Source organism: Plecotus auritus, assembly GCF_963455305.1.
Source record: "Plecotus auritus genome assembly, chromosome: 2".
Lineage (NCBI taxonomy): Eukaryota > Metazoa > Chordata > Mammalia > Chiroptera > Vespertilionidae > Plecotus > Plecotus auritus.
The window spans coordinates 166,338,571-166,358,111 of record NC_137771.1 but is presented as its reverse complement, the minus strand read 5'-3'; the positions used below and the strand labels follow the sequence as shown (position 1 = coordinate 166,358,111).

The following is a 19,541-nucleotide window of genomic DNA, read 5'->3' as shown; positions in this document are numbered from 1 at the left end:
AATGATATTTTGTCTTATTATGACTAGCTTATTTCACTCAGCATGTCTTCAAGGTTCATCAGTGTTGTAACATCTCAGAATTTTCTTACTTTTCAAGTCTAAATATTTCATTGTATGTATAACTACATTTCACTTACCCATTTATCTATCTATAGACACTTGGGTTGTTTCCACCTTTTAGTATTGTAAATGATGCTGCTGTGAACATATGTATTCAGCAGTGTTTTTAAAGGCAGTATGTTGAACAAAGAATCTCAAGAATTCTTTAGAGGAAGCAGAGTGAAAGCAAGTCCATAACATACCTTGAAAATGTGGTCAGAGAGTGTAGGCCCTTTTACATACTTGTTCCCTGCTAACTGAAATTGTAGGCACCTATGCCCAAGCCCTGTGAATAGTACATGACTCACTGGCTTCGCTCAGGTAGTCTCCTAGTGTATGTGTTCCAAAAGCAGTGAGGTTCTATTGTACTGAATGTTGGATCTCACCTCTGTCATTGTTTGACTTGTAGTGATTGCATACTTTGCTGCTTATTCTTCCTATTATAGTTCCCCCTTCTGCCCCTCATTGCCAAATCCAAGGATCCCAGGATGTCGGCAGCGACGTCATCCTGCTCTGCAGCTCTGAGGAAGGCATTCCTCGACCAACTTATCTTTGGGAGAAGTTAGACAATACCTTCAAGCTACCTCCAACAGCCACTCAGGGTATGTAGTAGAGTGTTGCTTAACTCACTTAATTAGTTATTGTGGAAAATTTTGATTCTAAAACTCACAAAGTAATAGCTTTCATAGATTTTGAAAAAACACACACCGTATTTCTAACTGCTGAAAAAGCTATCTGGATCATTTTGTGTTTTCAACAATAAAGAGAACAAAACATTGTATTATATCTTCTCATTGCTGGTTTTATGAAATATAGATTATTCAGTGGTAACTGTATATGGAAATTCTGTTCCATCATAGTGAAGATTTTAAAATAGTTCAATGGTAGCTTCTGTGTATTGTTAACTGTAAGATAATCCTTGAAGTTCATCACTGAGAATCCACTTCCTACTTGAGATGCAACTGCCTACTTTTATACGAGGAACCATCTGCATGGTCATGGAAGGGCTAATCATCCTATTTGCAGCCTCATGTCTAATTAGAGGAGGAAGATGGGAAAGAGAACAGGAAAAGGCCCCACCGATCATCCAGGAGTTGATCACACCAGACAGGTAAACATAGGGAAGGCATGAATATCACTGATGGTTTTCTACATGTTAATCCAGCTATTGGTATTTGATGTTAAAAGAAACATCCCTAAAAAATTGAGGAAAAATTATGAAATAAAATGAGGAAAATTATAGAATTATACATAAAATCTATTTAAAAAAATTAGGAATTAGCAGTCTCGGGTGTTGCATCATCAGTAATACAGAACATGTTTCCTATAACATTTTCAGGGCAGATGTAAAAATCTCAAAGAATTGGTAGTTGCTCTAGCCAGTTTGGCTCAGTGGATAGAGCGTCGGCCTGCGGACTAAAGGGTCCCAGGTTTGATTCCGGCCAAGGGCACATGCCTGGGTTGCAGGCTCCATTCTCTCCCTCCCCCAAATAGGGGACGTGCAGGAGGCAGCCAATCAATGATTCTCTCTCATCATTGATGTTTCTCTCTCTCTCACTTCCTCTCTGAAATCAATTAAAAATAATATAAAAAAAAAGAATTGGCAGTTAATGGAGAGATCTAAAACAACCTTAGTTATGCTTGATTAGTATGAACCATGGAAAAGGAAAGTCCTAAGTTGTATGTGAAGTTAGACATATTAAAGGACCAGGACCACCAACTTCTTAAAGGGCTTGTTAGTTTTCTTTCAGAATCACAACAGAAGTATCAGTGGACCTCCCATCACTTTTAAGTTAACCTAGTCCAGATTTCATTATTTTAAAACATTTCTTTCAACATACACCTTTTGGTACTCTAATAATGGTTATTGCAATATTGTTGTTCTCTACTGATTTTTTATTGGTAAATGTTTTAGCCACACTATGGGCTAAATAGCTTTATTTCTGTACTAACTTGTTGATCTCACCATTATAAGTGATATGTTTGAAATAGAACTTGTCTTCAAATCCTGAAATTATATTCAAATTCTAGGTTTTTCTGTGACAGTTTGCCTCTTTTGGCCTGTGTTGCCTTTTGTAAAATAAGGGGGTTAAACAGTATCTTGAAGACGATATCGTTCACCTTAAGATTTTATGATTTATTTTATAACATTTCTTTGAAATACTGGATTGAGTTTGGAATTACAAATGAACATTTAAAAGTGGTTGTTTGTATATAAGTTGTGAAATATCTGTAGAAAAAACTTTCCATACCTTGTTTATGAATAAATATATATCAGTCAAATTTAAAAAAGTTGATTTAGAGGAAGGGACAGGGAGAGAGAGAGAGATAGAAACATCAATGAGGAGAGAGAATCATTGATCGGAGGCCTCCACACCCCTTACTGGGGATTGAGCCCACAACCCAGGCATGTGCCCTTGACTGGAATTGAACCTGGGACCTTTCAGTCTGCAGGCTGATGCTCTATCCCAGCCTTGGGCAAACTACGGCCTGTGGGCCGGATCCGGCTGTTCTATCCGTTTCTCTTGCTTTCCCCTCCGCTCCTTTACTTTGAATTTATATTTGTTCACACAAACACTCCATCCATGCTTTTGTTCCAGCCCTCCGGTTCAGTTTAAGAACCCATTGTGGCCCTCGAGTCAAAAAGTTTGCCCACCCCTGCTCTATCCACTAAGCCAGACCAGCTGAAACACATTTTTTAATATTTTCTTTGTAATTTGAATATTCTTTGGTTCTTTGGGTATAAAAGAGAATTGGGATGCAAAGATGAAAATGTTTATCTTTTATAATTTAAACTCTGGATCGGTTATCAGGATTACTTTAGATAATTTCATGTTTCATAATAATGCACATTAAATGAGTCTGAGTTTTATTTTAAGCCTACCTCTTGATAGCTACATAAATAAAGTAGATCTCAAAATAACATTTAATCTCAACATAATTTTTTTCAGAAGATTTACTTTACTAATATGTTTGCAGTTGCTTAATATAAACTCAGGATGCATCTCTGAGAAAAGAATGTTTGACACCAGGGGAAAGCACCCCAGATGTCTTATTAGTGACAGTGGCATAATATGTGGGAATTAGCATTGATCTTGTGTATAGGAGCCAGCTTGAAGGCATTTCTTCCAGCCAAATCTGAGACAATTTGAACATTAAAGTAAATACATAATCCATTGAATAAAATGAGAGTCCCTGGATCTCTGCTGATATACATAAATAAATGGGGGATAAGGGAAAGCCAGTAGAATAAGGGAAAGCCATTTTCTAACAGTAGAATACCTATTAATGTATATAGAAGGAATGGTGGAGTTAGGAAAGCCATCACTGATGTCAAAATAATGGACAAAAGTTTGATAAGGAACAGGATGTTTACATAGTTCCAAAATATGTCTCCACAAATTACTTATTGCATAGAAAAAAATAATACCGTTGACCTTTGTACAACAAGGGTTTGAATTACAGGGATCCTCTTATATGCAGATTTTTTCAATAAATACTGTAAATGTATTTTCTCTTCCTTATGATTTTCTTTTCTCTAGCTTACTTTATTGTAACAATACCATGCATAATACATATAACATACAAAATACGTGTTGACTGTTTAGGTTATCGATAAGGCTTGTAGTCAACAGTAGGCTATTAGTAGTTAAGTCTTTGGGGAATCAAAAATTATATGCAGATTTTCTACTCCTGGGGGTGTGTGTCAGTTCTCCTAACCCCTGTGTTGTTCAAGGGTCAGCTGTAACATAGTAGACAGACCTGGTGGATACCACTTTAACGAGGTGATCAAAGTGAACATCTGTTCGACTGGTCACTATGACGTTCACTGACCACCAGAGGGCAGACGCTCAATGCATGAGCTGCCCCCTGGTGGTCAGTGCACTCCCACAGTGGGAGCGCCACTCAGCTGAACAACAGGTGCCAGATGCCAGGCTCATGGTTGGCGAGCGCAGCTGTGGCGGAGACAGGTGCCATGGGGTTGGAATGAGTGGGAGTGCTGAGGCCCCCGGCCTGGCCTTGGGCTCCTCCCAGGCCACCTGCCACTTTGCACACTGCTATATCCCTTGGGGGATGTCGGACTGGCCTGCAGGGATCGGGCCAACACTGGCAGTGCGATATCCCCTGAGGGTCCCGGATTGTGAGGGGGCGCAGGCCAGGCTGAGGGACCCTACCTGTGCACAAATCCATGCACTGGGCCTCTGGTTATTAATATTAGAAGGTGTTATCCTTTACCTCCTAATATATACACTGAAAAGGACACAACATTATTGCTGTGGTATTCATGTCAAACACATAAACTGAACCCAATCAGGATGAAACATCAAGCGAACCAAAGGGAAGACAAACTATTGCAGATGGGAAGAGACTAAGGAGATAAAACAATTAAGTGCAATGTGGAATTCTGAATTAGAATCTGGACAGAGGAAGAAATAGCCAAAAAGGACATTATTGGGACAATTGGTGAAATCTGAGTATAAACTGTGGGTTAGATAATACTGTTGTACCAATGTTAAATTTCTTGACTTGGATGCTTGTCCTGTGATTGTGTGAAGAATGTTCTTAGGAAATACTAAGTACTTAGTTGTATAGAGGCCCAATGTCTTCAACTCACTTTTTAAAAAATATATTTTTTTATTTCAGAGAGGAAGGGAGAAGGGGAGAGAGAGAGAGAAACATCAATGATGAGAATGAATCATTGATTGGCTGCCTCCTGCACGCCCCCTACTGGGGATCGAGCCTGCAACCCAGGCATGTGTCCTTGGCCGGAATCGAACCTGGGACCTTTCAGTCTGCAGGCTGACGCTCTATCCACTGAGCTAAGCCGGCTAGGACTCACTCTTTTTTTTGTTTTGTTTTGTTTATTGATTTCAGAGAGGAAGAGAGAGATGATGAAGGAGGGTCATGGATCAGCTGTCTCCTGTACTACCCGCCCCCCCCCCCCCCCCCCCCCGCCACTGGGGACCTAGCCTGCAACCTAACTCAGCATGCGCCCTGACTGGAAATCAAACCTTGACCTCCTGATTCATAGGTCAATGTTCAACCACTGAGCCACCATGGCTGGGCTTCAACTCACTCTTAAATGGCTCAGAAAAATATTTATATGCTTAGTGAGAAAATTATAAACCTAATAGGGCAAGATATGAACAGTTGTTGAATCTGAGTAGATGATGTACAATATATATGGTAGAGTTCCTTGTGACATTCTAGCAACTTGCTGTAAGTTTAAAATTATGTCAAAATAAAAGTTACCCAAAAGTTGTCCTCATATAGTTCATATGTGGGTAGTCAAGAGATGAGTATATTTAGAACCAGTATCCTAGGAGGTACACTTCATTTTCATAGGGAGAAATAATAGTGGATTCAGTATTACCCTTTGGTATCTACTTTTGAATTCTAAGGTAAGTGAAACTGTATTTAAGGTTGATATTATTTCAAGCAAAATGTAGCCCTTTGGTCTGTGCTTCTAAGGCTTGTACAACTGGCCCAGGTTCCACTAAGTCAGTGGTCAGCAAACTGTGACTCGCAAGCCACATGCGGCTCTTTGGCCCCTTGAGTGTGGCTCTTCCACAAAATACCATGGCCTGGGCGAGTCTATTTTGAAGAGGTGGCATTAGAAGAAGTTTAAGTTTAAAAAATTTGTCTCTCAAAAGAAATTTCAGTCGTTGTACTGTTGATATTTGGCTCTTTTGACTAATGAGTTTGCCGACCACTGCACTAAGTGGAAGCATAATGCACAAGACAGTTCAGCAGCCTCTACATCAGGGGTCTCAAGCAAGGACAGTCCCACTGGGCAGTGTCTGGAGATGATGTTGATTGTCACAGCTGGGAGGAGGTGCTGCTGGCAGCTCGTGGGTAGAGGCCGGGACTACTGCTAATGAGCGTCCTATAATGCACGGGACAGCATCCACAATGAAGAATTATCCAGACCAGAATGTCAGTAAGTGAATTACATTAATAGATTTTCAAACATTGCAACATCCTTACATTTCTGAAATAAAGTCTGTTTGTGATTATTTTTAAACAAATTGCTCCATTCGGAATCGTAATATTTTAATGGAATTTTTGCATCTGTGATCATAAGTGAGGAGAATGGCCTGTGATTTTTCTGCCTTCTATTGTCCTTGGTTCAATTTTAGTATCACATTATACAGTGGCCTCAAAATGAGTTTGGGCGGCTTTTCTTCTTTTTCTATTTTCTGCAACAGTATGAATAAGATAGAGATTATCTGATTATTTTATAGAATTTCCCTAAGCATTGCCTTGCTGTTATGTTTTGTTGGTGGATTTTTGATTACTGATTCAGTTTCTCTAATGGTTAAAATTTATTTTGATTTTTCTGTACCTGTTTTTCTAGAAAATTACTTTTTTGTCCAGTTTATATATATATTGTATACATATTGGCATCAAATTGTTTCTGTATACAAAGCAGAAGAGTATTTTAGAACATAGGTTCTGGAGTTAGAGGATGTGGTTGGAATCTTGACTTCAGAAATTACTGGCTATGTGTCCCTGTGCCTTTATTTTTTTACAATCCCTGTTGTGGCTTTCTTTGGTTAATTCTTGCTGGCATGTTCCAGGTGTCCTTGCTTTATGTTTTAGGTGTATCTCCTATAACTAGCATGTGTCTGGATTTAGTTTGCTTTTCAGTTTGCAGTCTGAGAGCCTTTGTCCATTGTTTGATTAAAACCATTTATATTAATTGTGATTATGGATATATTTAGATGGGTTTCTAATATTTTGTTTTATATTTATCCTCCCCTATACCTTCTACTGATTATTTCAGTGTTCTTTATAAATTACGCTGTTTTCCTCCATGGCTCCTAAGGAATCCTCTGTTGTCCTCATCCTTTTATAATTGAAGAGCACAGTGGAGAGAGATGATGAGCTCTGCTTCTTGCTGAGAACTCTGAAGAACTCTGTGTGGAGATCACAGATGGAGCAGGAGGGTATCTTAAGCATCACCATAGTCCAGCACTCGCATGTTATGGGGAGAAGCCTGAGGCCTGGGGAGGATACTGGGCTTGCCTAGAGTCTGTGGATAGAAAGCACTATCTGTGCTTAGGGAGCCTCAGGCATCTTGGTTCTCCTTCCTGAACTTCCTCTGTTGACCCCCTCCCCAGTGAGAGTGTTTCCATAATTCTCCTATGAGAGTAACAAAGTCTTCACCCACTAAAGTTGCTGAATAAACAGGCACTTATTTTTCTCTTTATCGTTCTCACTGAAGGCAAGAGCAAGTCCCATGGGATGTACTCCCTGTTCTTAAAAAATTAAGGTTATCACAACTGTATTTATTTTTTTGCACATTCTTCCATTCTTTAAAGATATGTGTGTACAGTATGTACATACATAGATACAACCCTTATTCTGTACATCTACTTAAGGATAGGGTATTATGGAAGGTAGAGATACATAAATGCAATTAGACATATTTTCGCCTGGCCGGTGTGGCTCAGTGGTTGAATGTTGACCTATGAACCAGAAGGTCATGGCTTGATTCGCCATCAGGGCACATGCCCAGGTTTCAGGCTCGGTCCCCAGTAGGGAGTGTACAGGAGGCAGCTGATAAATGATTCTCATCATTGATGTTTCTGTCTCTCCCTCCCCCTTCCTCTCTGAAATCAATAAAAATATATTTAAAAAACTAGACATAGTGTCTAATGGAGGAGACACATATAAAGGTACTAGAGGCCTGGTGCATGAGTTTGTGCACCGGTAGGGTCCCTTGGTGTGGCCTGCAGGGATTGGGCCGAAACTGGCAATCCAATGCTGCCTGCGCTCCTGCCAGCCGCTCCCGCTCATCCCTGCCCCACTGTACCTGCTGTGGGCTCATGTCCAGTCAGTCCTCACCAGGAGAGGTTCACGCCCGCCAAAGCAGCACTCGTCAGCCATGAGCCCTGCACCTGGTACCCATCGCGGGTGGGGGGAGGAAAGTAGGGGGAGGATGTGATCAGCCCTCTGGGCAAGCGGTGGGTCACCCTTGCTGGCCAGGTATCCGGCTCTGTCCTGCTGATGTTCACGCTGGTTGTTGGGAGCCACCTGGTGGCCGCTTTTATATCGTTTCTTCCTTGTGGAGCATCTAGGGAGGGGAAGTGGCCGTGGTGCCCGAGGCCGACTTCCAGGAGGCCAACAGCACTGTTGGGATCGTGCCAGCAGCGCCAGTCTGTTAGTGCCTGGCCTGTTCTCTGGAGATTGGACTTGCAGGACTACTGAGGGAGTGAGTGGCTGCTGCTGGGCTGGTGGGCCACTGGGACAGGTCGGTCAGCTGAGCGGTGCTCCCACTGTGGGAGCACACTGACCACCAGGGGGCAGCTCCTGCATTGAGCGTCTGCCTCCTGTTGGTTAGTGCACATCATAGCAACCAGTCCACTGTTGTTCGGTTGTTCGGTTGCTTAGGCTTTTATATCTGTATACATAAAAGGCTAACATGCAAAGTGTCCCCTCAGGAATTTGACTGGGAGTTCCATCACTCACTATGACATGCGCTGACCACTAGGGGGCCGGCACGGAATGAAGGAAGGCCCTGGCCGGTATCGGGAAGACCCTGATGGGCCCTGATTGCCAACCAGGCCTAGGGACCGCACCTGTGTACAATTTTCGTGCACCAGGCCTCTAGTATATAGATAATTGTAATACTACATGTGTCATGCTATAAATATGTTTATAGTGCTATAAAATTAAAAATATAGAAGTGTTAATTTTCCCTGAAGAGTCTAGGAAGATCTTTTGGTGGAAAGAGATTTCTGAGCAGAAAAGGATTTTAAAAGGTGAACAGATGTTAAAAGGGGATATTATTAACAGAGGGAATGTCTTGATTTGACATTTTAAATGTGTGAAGCTGGCATACAGATTCATGGAGGTTTGGCCAGAAAGGAGGTAGTCAAGTTCAGGTCCAGATTGTGAAAGACATGATATAACAAGAAAGGGGTTTGGATGTTATCTTTGAGACTGTGGGTATCCACTGGTCTATATAAAGGAAGAGAAGATGCCCAGGTGTGCATTTTAGGAATAGCCTTAGCAATCAGGGTGAGGAATTGGCAGCGAGGTCATAGATGGGAGGCTCTGATAATAGTCCATCGAGAAGTGAAAAGGGCCTGAAATGAGGCCCGGCAGATGGGGATGGAGAAAGAATGGGCAGAGTGGAATCCTGTGAGAGATTGAAGACAAAAATCAACAAAACATGGGGCTTGATTAGACTCAGAGAAAACTCACAGTTAACTCAGATTTCTGCCACAGGCCATTGAATGAACAATAACTGTATTAACTCAGAAGAAATAACTTAGAGATGTGCTTGAGAAGGTTGTGAGGAAGTTAGTGGATGGGGACTGAAATAAGGATAATGGAAACAGGTAATATTTCTTGAGCACTAAGTGTCATTCTTCTTTGAGAATTGAAGCTTAACAAACAACATAGAGACATATTGACTTGAAAGAATCCAAGGGACTTGTATGCATGCATATAAGCCTAACCAATGGACACAGACAACAGGGGGTTGAGGGCATGAGTGGGGGGGATGAGGGGGTAATGGGGGAATAAGGACACATATGTAACACCTTAATCAATAAAGAAATTAAAAAAAAAAGAATCTAAGTTAAAAACAAGAGCACTCAGAGTCAGCGTTTCTGGGAACCCGGATGGAAGTGTCTAGGGAGAAGCAGGCACAATCTGATCAGCTAATCTCACTTGTAGCTGCTGCCATGTTGTGTGTGTTCTTGGCCATGTCTGTTGCTAATGGTGAATCATTCTTACAAATAAATATTAATATGTTTATACATATAGTATATTTTATAGAAATGCCATGGGTGGTATTCTAAGGAATAATAAGTGTTAGAAGCAGAATAAGTCCTTAGCTTGGTAATCCTGATGCGTGATTCTATATAATCTATAATAATAAAAGGGTAATATGCTAATTAGACTGGACATCATTCTGGATGTACTTCCTGACGAAGCCAGGGCCGGAGGGAAGCCAGCCCAGATTCCGGGTGCCTGTAGCTGCCCAAGGGAAGCCAGCCTGGGTCCCGGGTGCCTGCGGGCCGCCGAGGGAAGGCAGCCCAGGTCCTGGGTGCCTGCCGGTGGCCAGAGGAGGGAAGCCCGGGTCTCGGGTGCCAGAGAGAAGCTGGTACCAGCAGCTGGGGGAAGAAAGGCCTACTCTTGCACAAATTTTCGTGCATCAGGCCTCTAGTGTTGTTAATAAAGGGGATCCTAATATCACATTATTCAGATATTGCCCACTAATGTTTATTGCTATTTTCCAGTGTTTGAATATTTACTGTAGACTTCAGTGCTTTGTAAATGCTTCAAAAGCAGAAATGCAAAGAGAAGGAGATGGGAATGTTGCTGTAGAATACACTGACATGAAAACAGAAATGGATTTAAAATCTGAATCGGCAAAAGCAATATGTATTTCAATGACAAAAGCAAAATCAGGCCAAAGAGACAAAACATTTTCAATGTTAAATAAAAGAAATGAGCCAATATGAAGTGGATGTACCCTAAGGTGCTTTTGACCTTCTCTTAATGGGTATAGGTTCTCTTCCTGTCCATTCTCCATCTATATCTTAATTCAGCAATACCACAAAAATGAAATAAAATTTTCTACCTCTGGAAAATTGGCATGAAACAAAGATCAAGTCTGTAGAATAGTACACTTAATGCTGTATTGTTTTAAAATTTTCTTTTAGAACGACAGAGCTTAAATATTAAGTATTTGTGATACTACCTTTGAATATTTATATAGACTTTAATTTGGCATTTAGTTTTACTGTTTTTTATTATCAAACTAGTAGCCCTGTGCACGAAATTTGTGCACGTTAAAAGGGGATTAATTAGAGGAAATAATTTAATATTGCTATTTGCCCTTTCTCTATAATAGAAGTGTCAGAAATGAAAGAAAATTAGTAAAATGTATATGAAAACCTTCCTCCTGTCAGAGTCTGGGGCACACCACGGGACCCAGAGTCAAGTCTCGCCCACCCACATGCGCCTCAAAATCACGTGAGACCCAGACCTGGCCGGCCCCCTCCCCCCCCATTGGGCTAGATCCAGACCTGGCTAGTCCCACCCTTGTCAAGCCCCGCCAGGCAGAGGGCGTAGCCTCAGGTCCCCTGGCCTGGCGCCAAGATGGGGGGCATGGCCTGAGGTCCCCCAGCCCAGACCGGGTGGGGGGGTGTGCCTTGAGGTCCCCCATCAAACCCAGCCAGGTGGAGGGGCACAGCCTCAGGTCCCCCGGCCCAGCACCAGGAGGGGGGCGCAGCCTCAAGTCCCCTGTCAAGCCCCACTGGGCAGGGGGTACAGCCTGAGTTCCCCTGACCCAGCTCTGGGGGTGCACCTTGAGGTCCCCTGTCAAGCCCCGCTGGGTGGGGGGCATGGCCTGAGGTCCCCTGTCAAGCCCAGCCAGGCAGAGGGGCATAGCCTTAGGTCCCCTGGCCCGGTGCTGGGGCGGGGGGAGCAGCCTGAGGTCCCCTAGCTCAGCACCAGGACGGGAAGCGCATCTTGAGGTCCCCCATCAAGCCCCGCCGGGCTGGGGGCGTGGCCTCAGGTCCCCTGGCCTGGCGCCGGGGCGAGGGGCGCGGCCTTAGGTCCCCCAGCCTGACGCCAGGGCTGGGGGCACAGCCTGAGGTCCCCTGTTAAGCCCTGTCGGGTGGGGGGCACAGCCTGAGGTCCCCTGTCAAGCCCCACTGGGGCGGGGGAGGGCTTAGCCTCGGGTCCCTGTTGATTGCTCGTTAAGGCTCCTTAAGGGAACTTGGCCTCAGCTGTGGGTGCAGCCATCTTTGTGACGGAGTGATGGTCAATTAGCATATTCCCTTTTTATTAGATAGGATGTTTATATTAGTTTGAGATCATGTTTTACATATTATTGAAACGTATTATTTTGCCATAGTATATTCATAAGCCATCCATTTATTATTTTGTACAGAATACCTCTAAACTTTTATGGAAGAAATGACTATTATTACGATTATTAATTATTATTTAAAAACACATAAGTCATATAAAAATATAAAGTGGTTTATGATTTGTGAATGCCTATCTCTCAACCTCAAATCCTGAGCTATTAGTCTGTATTGAGAATTTGGAGACATTCAACTTTTTCCTTATGATTTTTTCTTATGATTTTTTTTTATGATTCAGAAAAATGTAAATTTCCCAAGCAATGCCAGGAAGGATTTTCCTTTGGGAAGCATGATCAGGCACCATACTAAGCTTGTTCCATACATTATCTCCTTTAGTCCTCATAGAGACATGATGTAGAGGCACGATGGTAGCTCCATGTCATACATGAGGAAACAAAAACATAGATGAAGATGAGGTAACACATTCGGGACCGCATGTGTTAGGGCAGATTGCAGCTCAGGCGCTCTGAGTCTAGAACACATCTAGAAGTGGTCTGGAACGAAGCAGAGAGGATGGAAGTGGAAATGTACACATTTACTTCTGTCTAACTCTGAAGGGCACTTAGTCCAGCTGCATAGCTTACATGGGATACAGTGTTGCAGCCAACTAAAACAGAGTGGGGGTGTGATGTCATTTGTACTTTCAAATTATGGCTCCACACTATTGAACTTCCCCTATTCTTTAAAAGAAAGCAGATAAAAAGAACATTTATTTTCTAACTCCATTTCCATAAATTGCTTCCATGCCAGAGCAGGCCAAGAGAAGTGAAGGACTGAGGAATCAGCCCAACCCCTTTCTGACAGGCCATGTGCTTGTGTCTGAACCAGTCTGGTGCTTGCTGACGAGGTGCTCCCAGCTCCCCTCTGCGTGGCCTGCACAGATAGCCCTGTGCATCTACAGATGTCCTGATTTGAGTCTTTAAAATTCATGGGAAAAAAAAATCTCTGCACAAAAAGAAAGCTATTGATACTTCTTCCGTGTTTATTTTTATAGTCTTATCTTCTGCTGATTTTTTTGGTTTTCTTATTTTGTCCTCTAAATCCTAACTTGACTGCTATTTTTCTGGCAGACCAGGTCCAAGGAACAGTCACCATCCGGAACATCAGCACGCTGTCTTCAGGTTTGTACCAGTGCGTGGCTTCTAATGCCATAGGAACCAGCACCTGTCTTTTGGATCTCCAGGTTATCTCCCGTAAGTATGTAACATTCTGATGTCCACTTTGGGTCTGAGACTGGGGAATGAAGAGTGATGCTGAATTGTTTTTAAGATTTTTTAAAGGTTAAATAGAAATTTGTTTGTTTTAATCATTACTGAAAATATTTTATAAGTGTATTAGTATACTTTTCAGCGTCAGCAATATGACATCTTCTTTATGACAAAATGTCTTTCTCCCCAGAATCAATAGAATCAAATCAATTCTAATGGTATAATGCTATAGACATTATACAGTTTGTGATGATCTATGGCCATGGTCAAGACAAGACCTTCTTGTATTTTCTCCAAATTCCTTATATCGGCTTAATTGTTGAATGCCCTGATCATAAATGAATATAAAATTTTTCTCTTCATTTGAGAATTCTGGGTTATTGGAATTCTAGTTGCAAAAGGGAGTGGTCTGTTTGGGATGAGCTGATAAGTTAGCCCACAGATTGCTAGGTTCCTGTGGGGTAGATCAGGCAGGTAAGACAGGTACCATCTTCTTCCTGCTCTGCTGTAAGTGTGGCTCTCCTGAAGCTGAGTCATGTAACTGTTCATTCCCTAAATAACTGCGAGCCTGCTGTGCCTCAGTCCTAGCCCCTGGATACAGAAAGTTAAGTGAGGTTTAACTCTATATGGATGTAATACTTTAGGCCAGTGGTCGGCAAACTCATTAGTCAACAGAGCGGCAAACAGCAGCTCACGAGCCACATGTGGCTCGCGAGCCACAGTTTGCTGACCACTGCTTTAGGCAATTTTGTACATTTTAAGAAGATTCTTTAGTAAACTTAGTTTATAAACTTGCATGGGTACATGCTCTTTCTCTCTCTTTTATTTTGTTGTTTAAAAATGCCTTAAATATATTTTGCAGCCCAGCCCAGGAGCATTGGACTAATAGCTGGAGCCGTTGGCACTGGTGCAGTTATTGTCATTTTTTGCATTGCACTAATTTTAGGGGCATTCTTTTACTGGAGACGCAAAAATAAAGAGGAGGAGGAAGAAGACATTCCTAATGAAATAAGGTTTGTGTGTCAGATAATTTGTCCCGCTTAGCCAATGTCTATATTTCCGTTCATTTGGGAAACTAAGATTTCTTTGCTTATCTTATGACTGTGATGGCCAACATAGTTAAAATCGCTAAAGGATATTTTCTTATGTGTGCTATCACTTTTCCTCATGGTACTAGTCATCTTTATTTGCTGGATCATGAAAGGGGTGGACTAGGAGGCCACAAGAGAAGAATGTCCCCTTTCCCTCCCAGATCTCCAGGGTTACTGGGGTTAGGTGGCTGCCACAGTAGAAAAGTTAGATTAGAACATGTGTTTAACATTGACACATATTATAGATGAGAACATAAAGCATGAAGGAATATGGTCAGAGCATACCTATACCCAGATAGGCCAAAGCAGTATGGCTTGGTGTGAAAGACAGTTCAGCCAAGAATATAAACATCTTAAGAAAACAATGTCAAAATGACCTTTAAAGAAAAGTGACTGTTTTTTGTTGTTAATCCTTACCAGAGGGTATTTTTCCCATTAATTTTTTAGAGAGAGTGGAATAGAGAGGGAGAGAGAGAGAAAGAGTGGGAGAGAACATCGATGTGAGAGAGACACATCGCTTGGTTGCTTCCTGCATGTGTCCCAATCAGAACCAGGGAACAAACCCCAACCCAGGCACATGCCCTTGACCAGGAATCAAACCAGTGACCCTTTGGTCCACAGGCCAATGCTCTAACCACTTAGTAACACTGGCCAGGAAAAGAAGGATGATTTTTGGCATATGGTGGAAATATGAGGGTTCAGGCTCAGAATCAGATTGCATCATATCATATCCTTATTGAAAAAACTTTGATGACTTATGCCTACAGTCTTCTTAGCATGACACATACAGTCCTTCAGGATCTGACCCCCTCACCTGCTTCTCATAACTGGTCTTACCTCCCATAACTTCCCTGATCACTTGTGTTTCAATTTGCTCTACATCCTTTCATGCCTCAGGGCCTTTGCTCAGGCCTCTGACCTCTTCCTGGGCAATACTCCTTCCTTTTTCTCCATCTCTTCAGTAAATTCCTTTATCTGATTCAAGACCAGTCCAAGTATCACCTCCTCACATAAGTTACTTTTGCCCTTTATCCAACCCTGCAGACTTACAGATATTCTTATATTAATTGTCATCCCCATTTGATCATAGGTTTATTCGTTATCTGAGCTTTGTCTTTTTTACATGAAACATCTAGTGGAATGATACTCAATAAATGTTAAATGAATTAACCTCTTAAATTAAATTAATTACTTCTCGTAGCATCTTCTAATTTTTAAGGGTTTATGTATGCAGGGACAGATTTTATCCCAGCATAAGATTACTGAGGAAAACTTCTTTTTGGCCATCTACAATGATCTCTCAAACCCCAAAGTGCAATAATATCAGGCCTATTCTAACCATTTCTTGAAATTCTTCACATCCATAGCTTCGTTTCCTAGCTACTTTACAGCAGTTAGCTCAGCAGAATTCTTCATGGACTGTTTTCCTATTTAGAGCAAATGCACACACACACACACACACACACACACACACACTTTTAAGTTATATTGCAAACACAAGTCTTTGAGAGATTTGAAATGTCCTTTTGTAGTCTTGGAGACTGAGAAGATGGGAAAAATTTCTAGGGAATTGTCTCAGAGGGAATGAATGTTAAAGCCAAGGCCACTAGAGCTGCTGTGGCCTTTCCTGAGGATTTGTATTTCACAGACATGTTATCCTTAATGTGGAAGAAAGAGTCCTGGTAGGTAAACCTGAATGAAATCCTAATGACAACTTTATTCTGTTCCTTTTCAGAGAGGATGATCTTCCACCTAAATGTTCTTCTGCCAAAGCATTTCACACCGAAATATCCTCCTCTGAGAACAACACATTGACCTCCTCTAATACCTACAACAGCCGATACTGGAGCAACAATCCAAAAGCTCACAGAAACACAGAGTCATTCAACCACTTCAGTGACTTGCGCCAATCTTTCTCCCTGCACTCAGGCAATGCCAACATACCATCCATCTGTGCTAACGGGACCCACCTGGTCCCAGCTCCTCATAGGACTCTGGTAGTGACAGCCAACAGAGGCTCATCACCGCACGTCATGCCCAGGAGCAATGGCTCGGTCAGCAGGAAGCCTAGGCTGCAGCACACACATGCCCACACTGTCAGCCAAGCAACGCTGGAGCGGATTGGCGCCGTCCCTGTTATGGTGCCAGCCCAGAGTCGGGCCGGGTCCCTCGTATAATACATGAGCAGATAGTGTTCAGAAAAAAGCCAGTGAGGTGCTCCATACACGGGGTGGAGGTGGTGGATGAGTGCGGGGAAAGAAACACTCTCCTTAACATGATACTATTAAAAAGCACAGAGAAGAAAGTTAATGCTGTTACCTGGCCACTGAGATTTGTGAAATGAGCCAGAATGTCTGTCCTGAAGACTTGTTCCTCCACCTCCGATGTCCCGGGATCCTAGTCAGTAAGCTGGATCCCAAAGATGTGCCAAGCCAAGGAAAAGATGTGAGCAGAATAGCACGTGAAATCTAAACTGCAGTCCAGACGGGTTTGTTCTCTAGCTCATGCCTAACTTAATAATCTTTCAAGAGACTCAAGTGCCAGAAGAAGTTTAAATAATGACATTATTTTAAAATATAGGCATCTTTAGAAAAGTAATAAACATCCTCTCCCCATCCCCTCTATACGTAGAGGGTAAAGGGCATGAATGGTTAATATCTGTCCCTACATCACAGAATCAAAACTTTTTACACAAGCAGAATTCAGTAAGAAGTGGGAGGAAACAAAAGAAACTTCTTTGAGAAGCCCATTCATAGTTCCTTATTTCTGAACCATGAATTTCATATTTGGAATATTGCTCTATTGACAGATTCTTGCCTGTCTAGGTTTTTCTAGGGTCTGCTACAGGTCCATGACAATTACTGTTCATTATTTCCCGGGAAAATATTTTTTTAAAATAAATTTATTGGTTTTTTAAAAAAAATACACGAAGGCATTGGACTAGGAAAGAAAATACTGTTATTAGTTAACACCACAGTCAGTGACTGTTCATTGGGCCCACGGAGGCCCATCAGCAAAGAGCGAGGCTGGGCGGGGGGGAGGGTGGCGTGCAGCACAGGAGAGGGAGGCAGGCAGGTCCAGGGACTGGAACATCCCTGGCGGCCTCTTGGAGCAGGGCTTCCAGGGTGCCCTGCTATCACACTGGGTCTCTTAATGAGGGCAGCACCTGATGCCTTTTGTACTGAGGGAGACAACTTTCTCCTTGTTTGACAAGCAGAGGTTAGTAGGCTGTTACATGGCAGGAGTTGTTTCGTTTTTCTTCAAAATAATCATTTTTGTGAAAGATGGTACTGAGACCAAAAGGATGTGTCTTCAGGTATGCTCCTGGGAGGGTCTGCCCCATATTTGTCAGAGCTCAGGGTTGCAGTTGTGTCCAAATGCATTTTACACCCCTGTAAAGAGACTCCTTTTGTGATTAATTACCCGGTGTGATCTTAGAGTTCACCCGGTAATTTACAAACTTCTCACTATTTTGTGCTCTGTAGATAGGGTCATACTTGGACTGGTGACTATCTCGCCTTAATCACACTATAAGCAGCACACAAATATTTTTCTTCTCAGACTTTTTCCTAAATTATTTATGATACTGACCCCCGTGATTCCATAGTAGCATCTTTTCTTTTCCCGGTATTGTCTCTTACTCCCTCATCCCACTATGCTTTGCTCTGCTTTCCTACAAGCATAGTTACCACAGGGAGTGGCCTCCTCATTTTCAGACTTATTTGACTAAATGGAAACCAACAGCTGCTGCCTACACTATTTTTCCAAGAGGGCTAAGATCAGAACCTAACCATTCCAATACTGATGAAAACGGAATTTACTTTAGCATTACTTATTTTTTTCATTTGATGGTTCTTGACTTTGTAAAAAATTTAAATAAATGAATATCTATACTTTTTAATAAACACAAGTGTGAAAATACTATGACACAGATATGATAATATCAGATGTTTAGAAAGCATTTATCTTGCATTTCTTTATTTCTAATTATCTAAAATTTAATAAAAGTTTATTCATATAAAAACAAGTTGTCATTAATTATAATACTAATGAATGGATGATTTTCTATTTCCCTTAATTTTATAAGCATTTTCTATTCTGTTAAATAGTTTTCATAATCACTTTAATGAGTATGTAATATTCCAAAAATTAATTTCATTGTTAGAAATTTAATTTGGGTCCAGTTCTCACATGTGTGATTGTAGATGTAATGACCTTTCTCATTAATTGAGCTATTTTTATATTTCATATTTCCTGCTTTTTTCAGCCCTGAAGCTCTGTCACCTAGAACAGTGCCTAACATGGGTGTTGAGTAGACAAATGACTGATAATTTCTGAACTGAAGTTGCCAAGGTTAGTTCATAAAGTTATGATCATGATTGTAACTCTTGATATATACAGGGGTTGGCAAAAGTAGGTTTACAGTTGTTTATATGAAAAAGACAAGTTAGGATTATACTAATACAAGAATAAACTCTTGCTTTGTGTAGTTAGAACTATAAACCTACTTTTGCCCACCCTTGTATATTGGATCATTCCTTTGTTTAACTTCTTATTTTGAGATACTATATATTTACATGCAGTTCTAAGAAATAATAGATTTCCATATACCCTTCATCTCATTTCTCCCAAAGGTAATATTTTGCATAACTCTAATACAGTATCACACATTGACAGTCAATCAACCTTATTCAGATTTCAACAGTTATACATGCACTCATTTGTGTGCGCGCGCACATATTTAGTGCAATTTTATCATGAGTAGGTTCATGTGACCACCACAGTCATGATACAGGATTCGTTATGCTTCCCTTATATAGTTACGCCCCCTCTTCAAGTCCCCAATCCCTAATTTGTTCTTTTTTTCTATAATTTTGTCATTTCAAGAATGTTATATAAATGGAATCATGCATTATATAACCTTTGAAGATTGGCTTTCTAAAAAATTCAGCATAATTTTTTTGAAATCCATTCAAGTTGCATGTATCAATAGTTCATTCCTCTTTATGCTGAGTAGTATTCTGTGGTACAGATGTACCACACACAGTTTGTTTAACCATTTATCCATTGATGGATATAAAGGATATTTGTTTTTTTTTCTCCAGTTTTTGGCTTTAAAAAATAAAGCTGCTGTGGACATTTTATTTTTACTGTGAACATTTTTGTACAGGTTTTTGTGTGAACATAAGTTCTTATTTCTCTGAGATAAATACAGTTGCTCCAGCACCATTAGTTGAAAAGTCTGCCCT

At 41.4% G+C, this 19,541-nt stretch overlaps 1 protein-coding gene across 2 annotated transcripts in view; it reads left to right on the top strand.

The window, feature by feature from the left end:
- Positions 1–18,664, top strand: part of IGSF11 (immunoglobulin superfamily member 11) — a 134,618-nt gene extending 115,954 nt beyond the window's left edge. The window contains exons 4-7 of one of the 2 annotated variants that reach the window (XM_080655455.1): positions 546–701; positions 13,064–13,186; positions 14,148–14,214; positions 16,028–18,664. In XM_080655455.1, coding sequence (XP_080511581.1) covers positions 546–701; positions 13,064–13,186; positions 14,148–14,214; positions 16,028–16,469 — 788 coding nt within the window. In that variant the 3' untranslated portion in view covers positions 16,470–18,664. Of the gene's footprint in view, positions 1–545; positions 702–13,063; positions 13,187–14,063; positions 14,215–16,027 lie in introns of both variants that reach the window. The other variant, XM_080655454.1, reaches the window with a different exon arrangement.
- Positions 18,665–19,541: the final 877 nt, after the last annotated feature.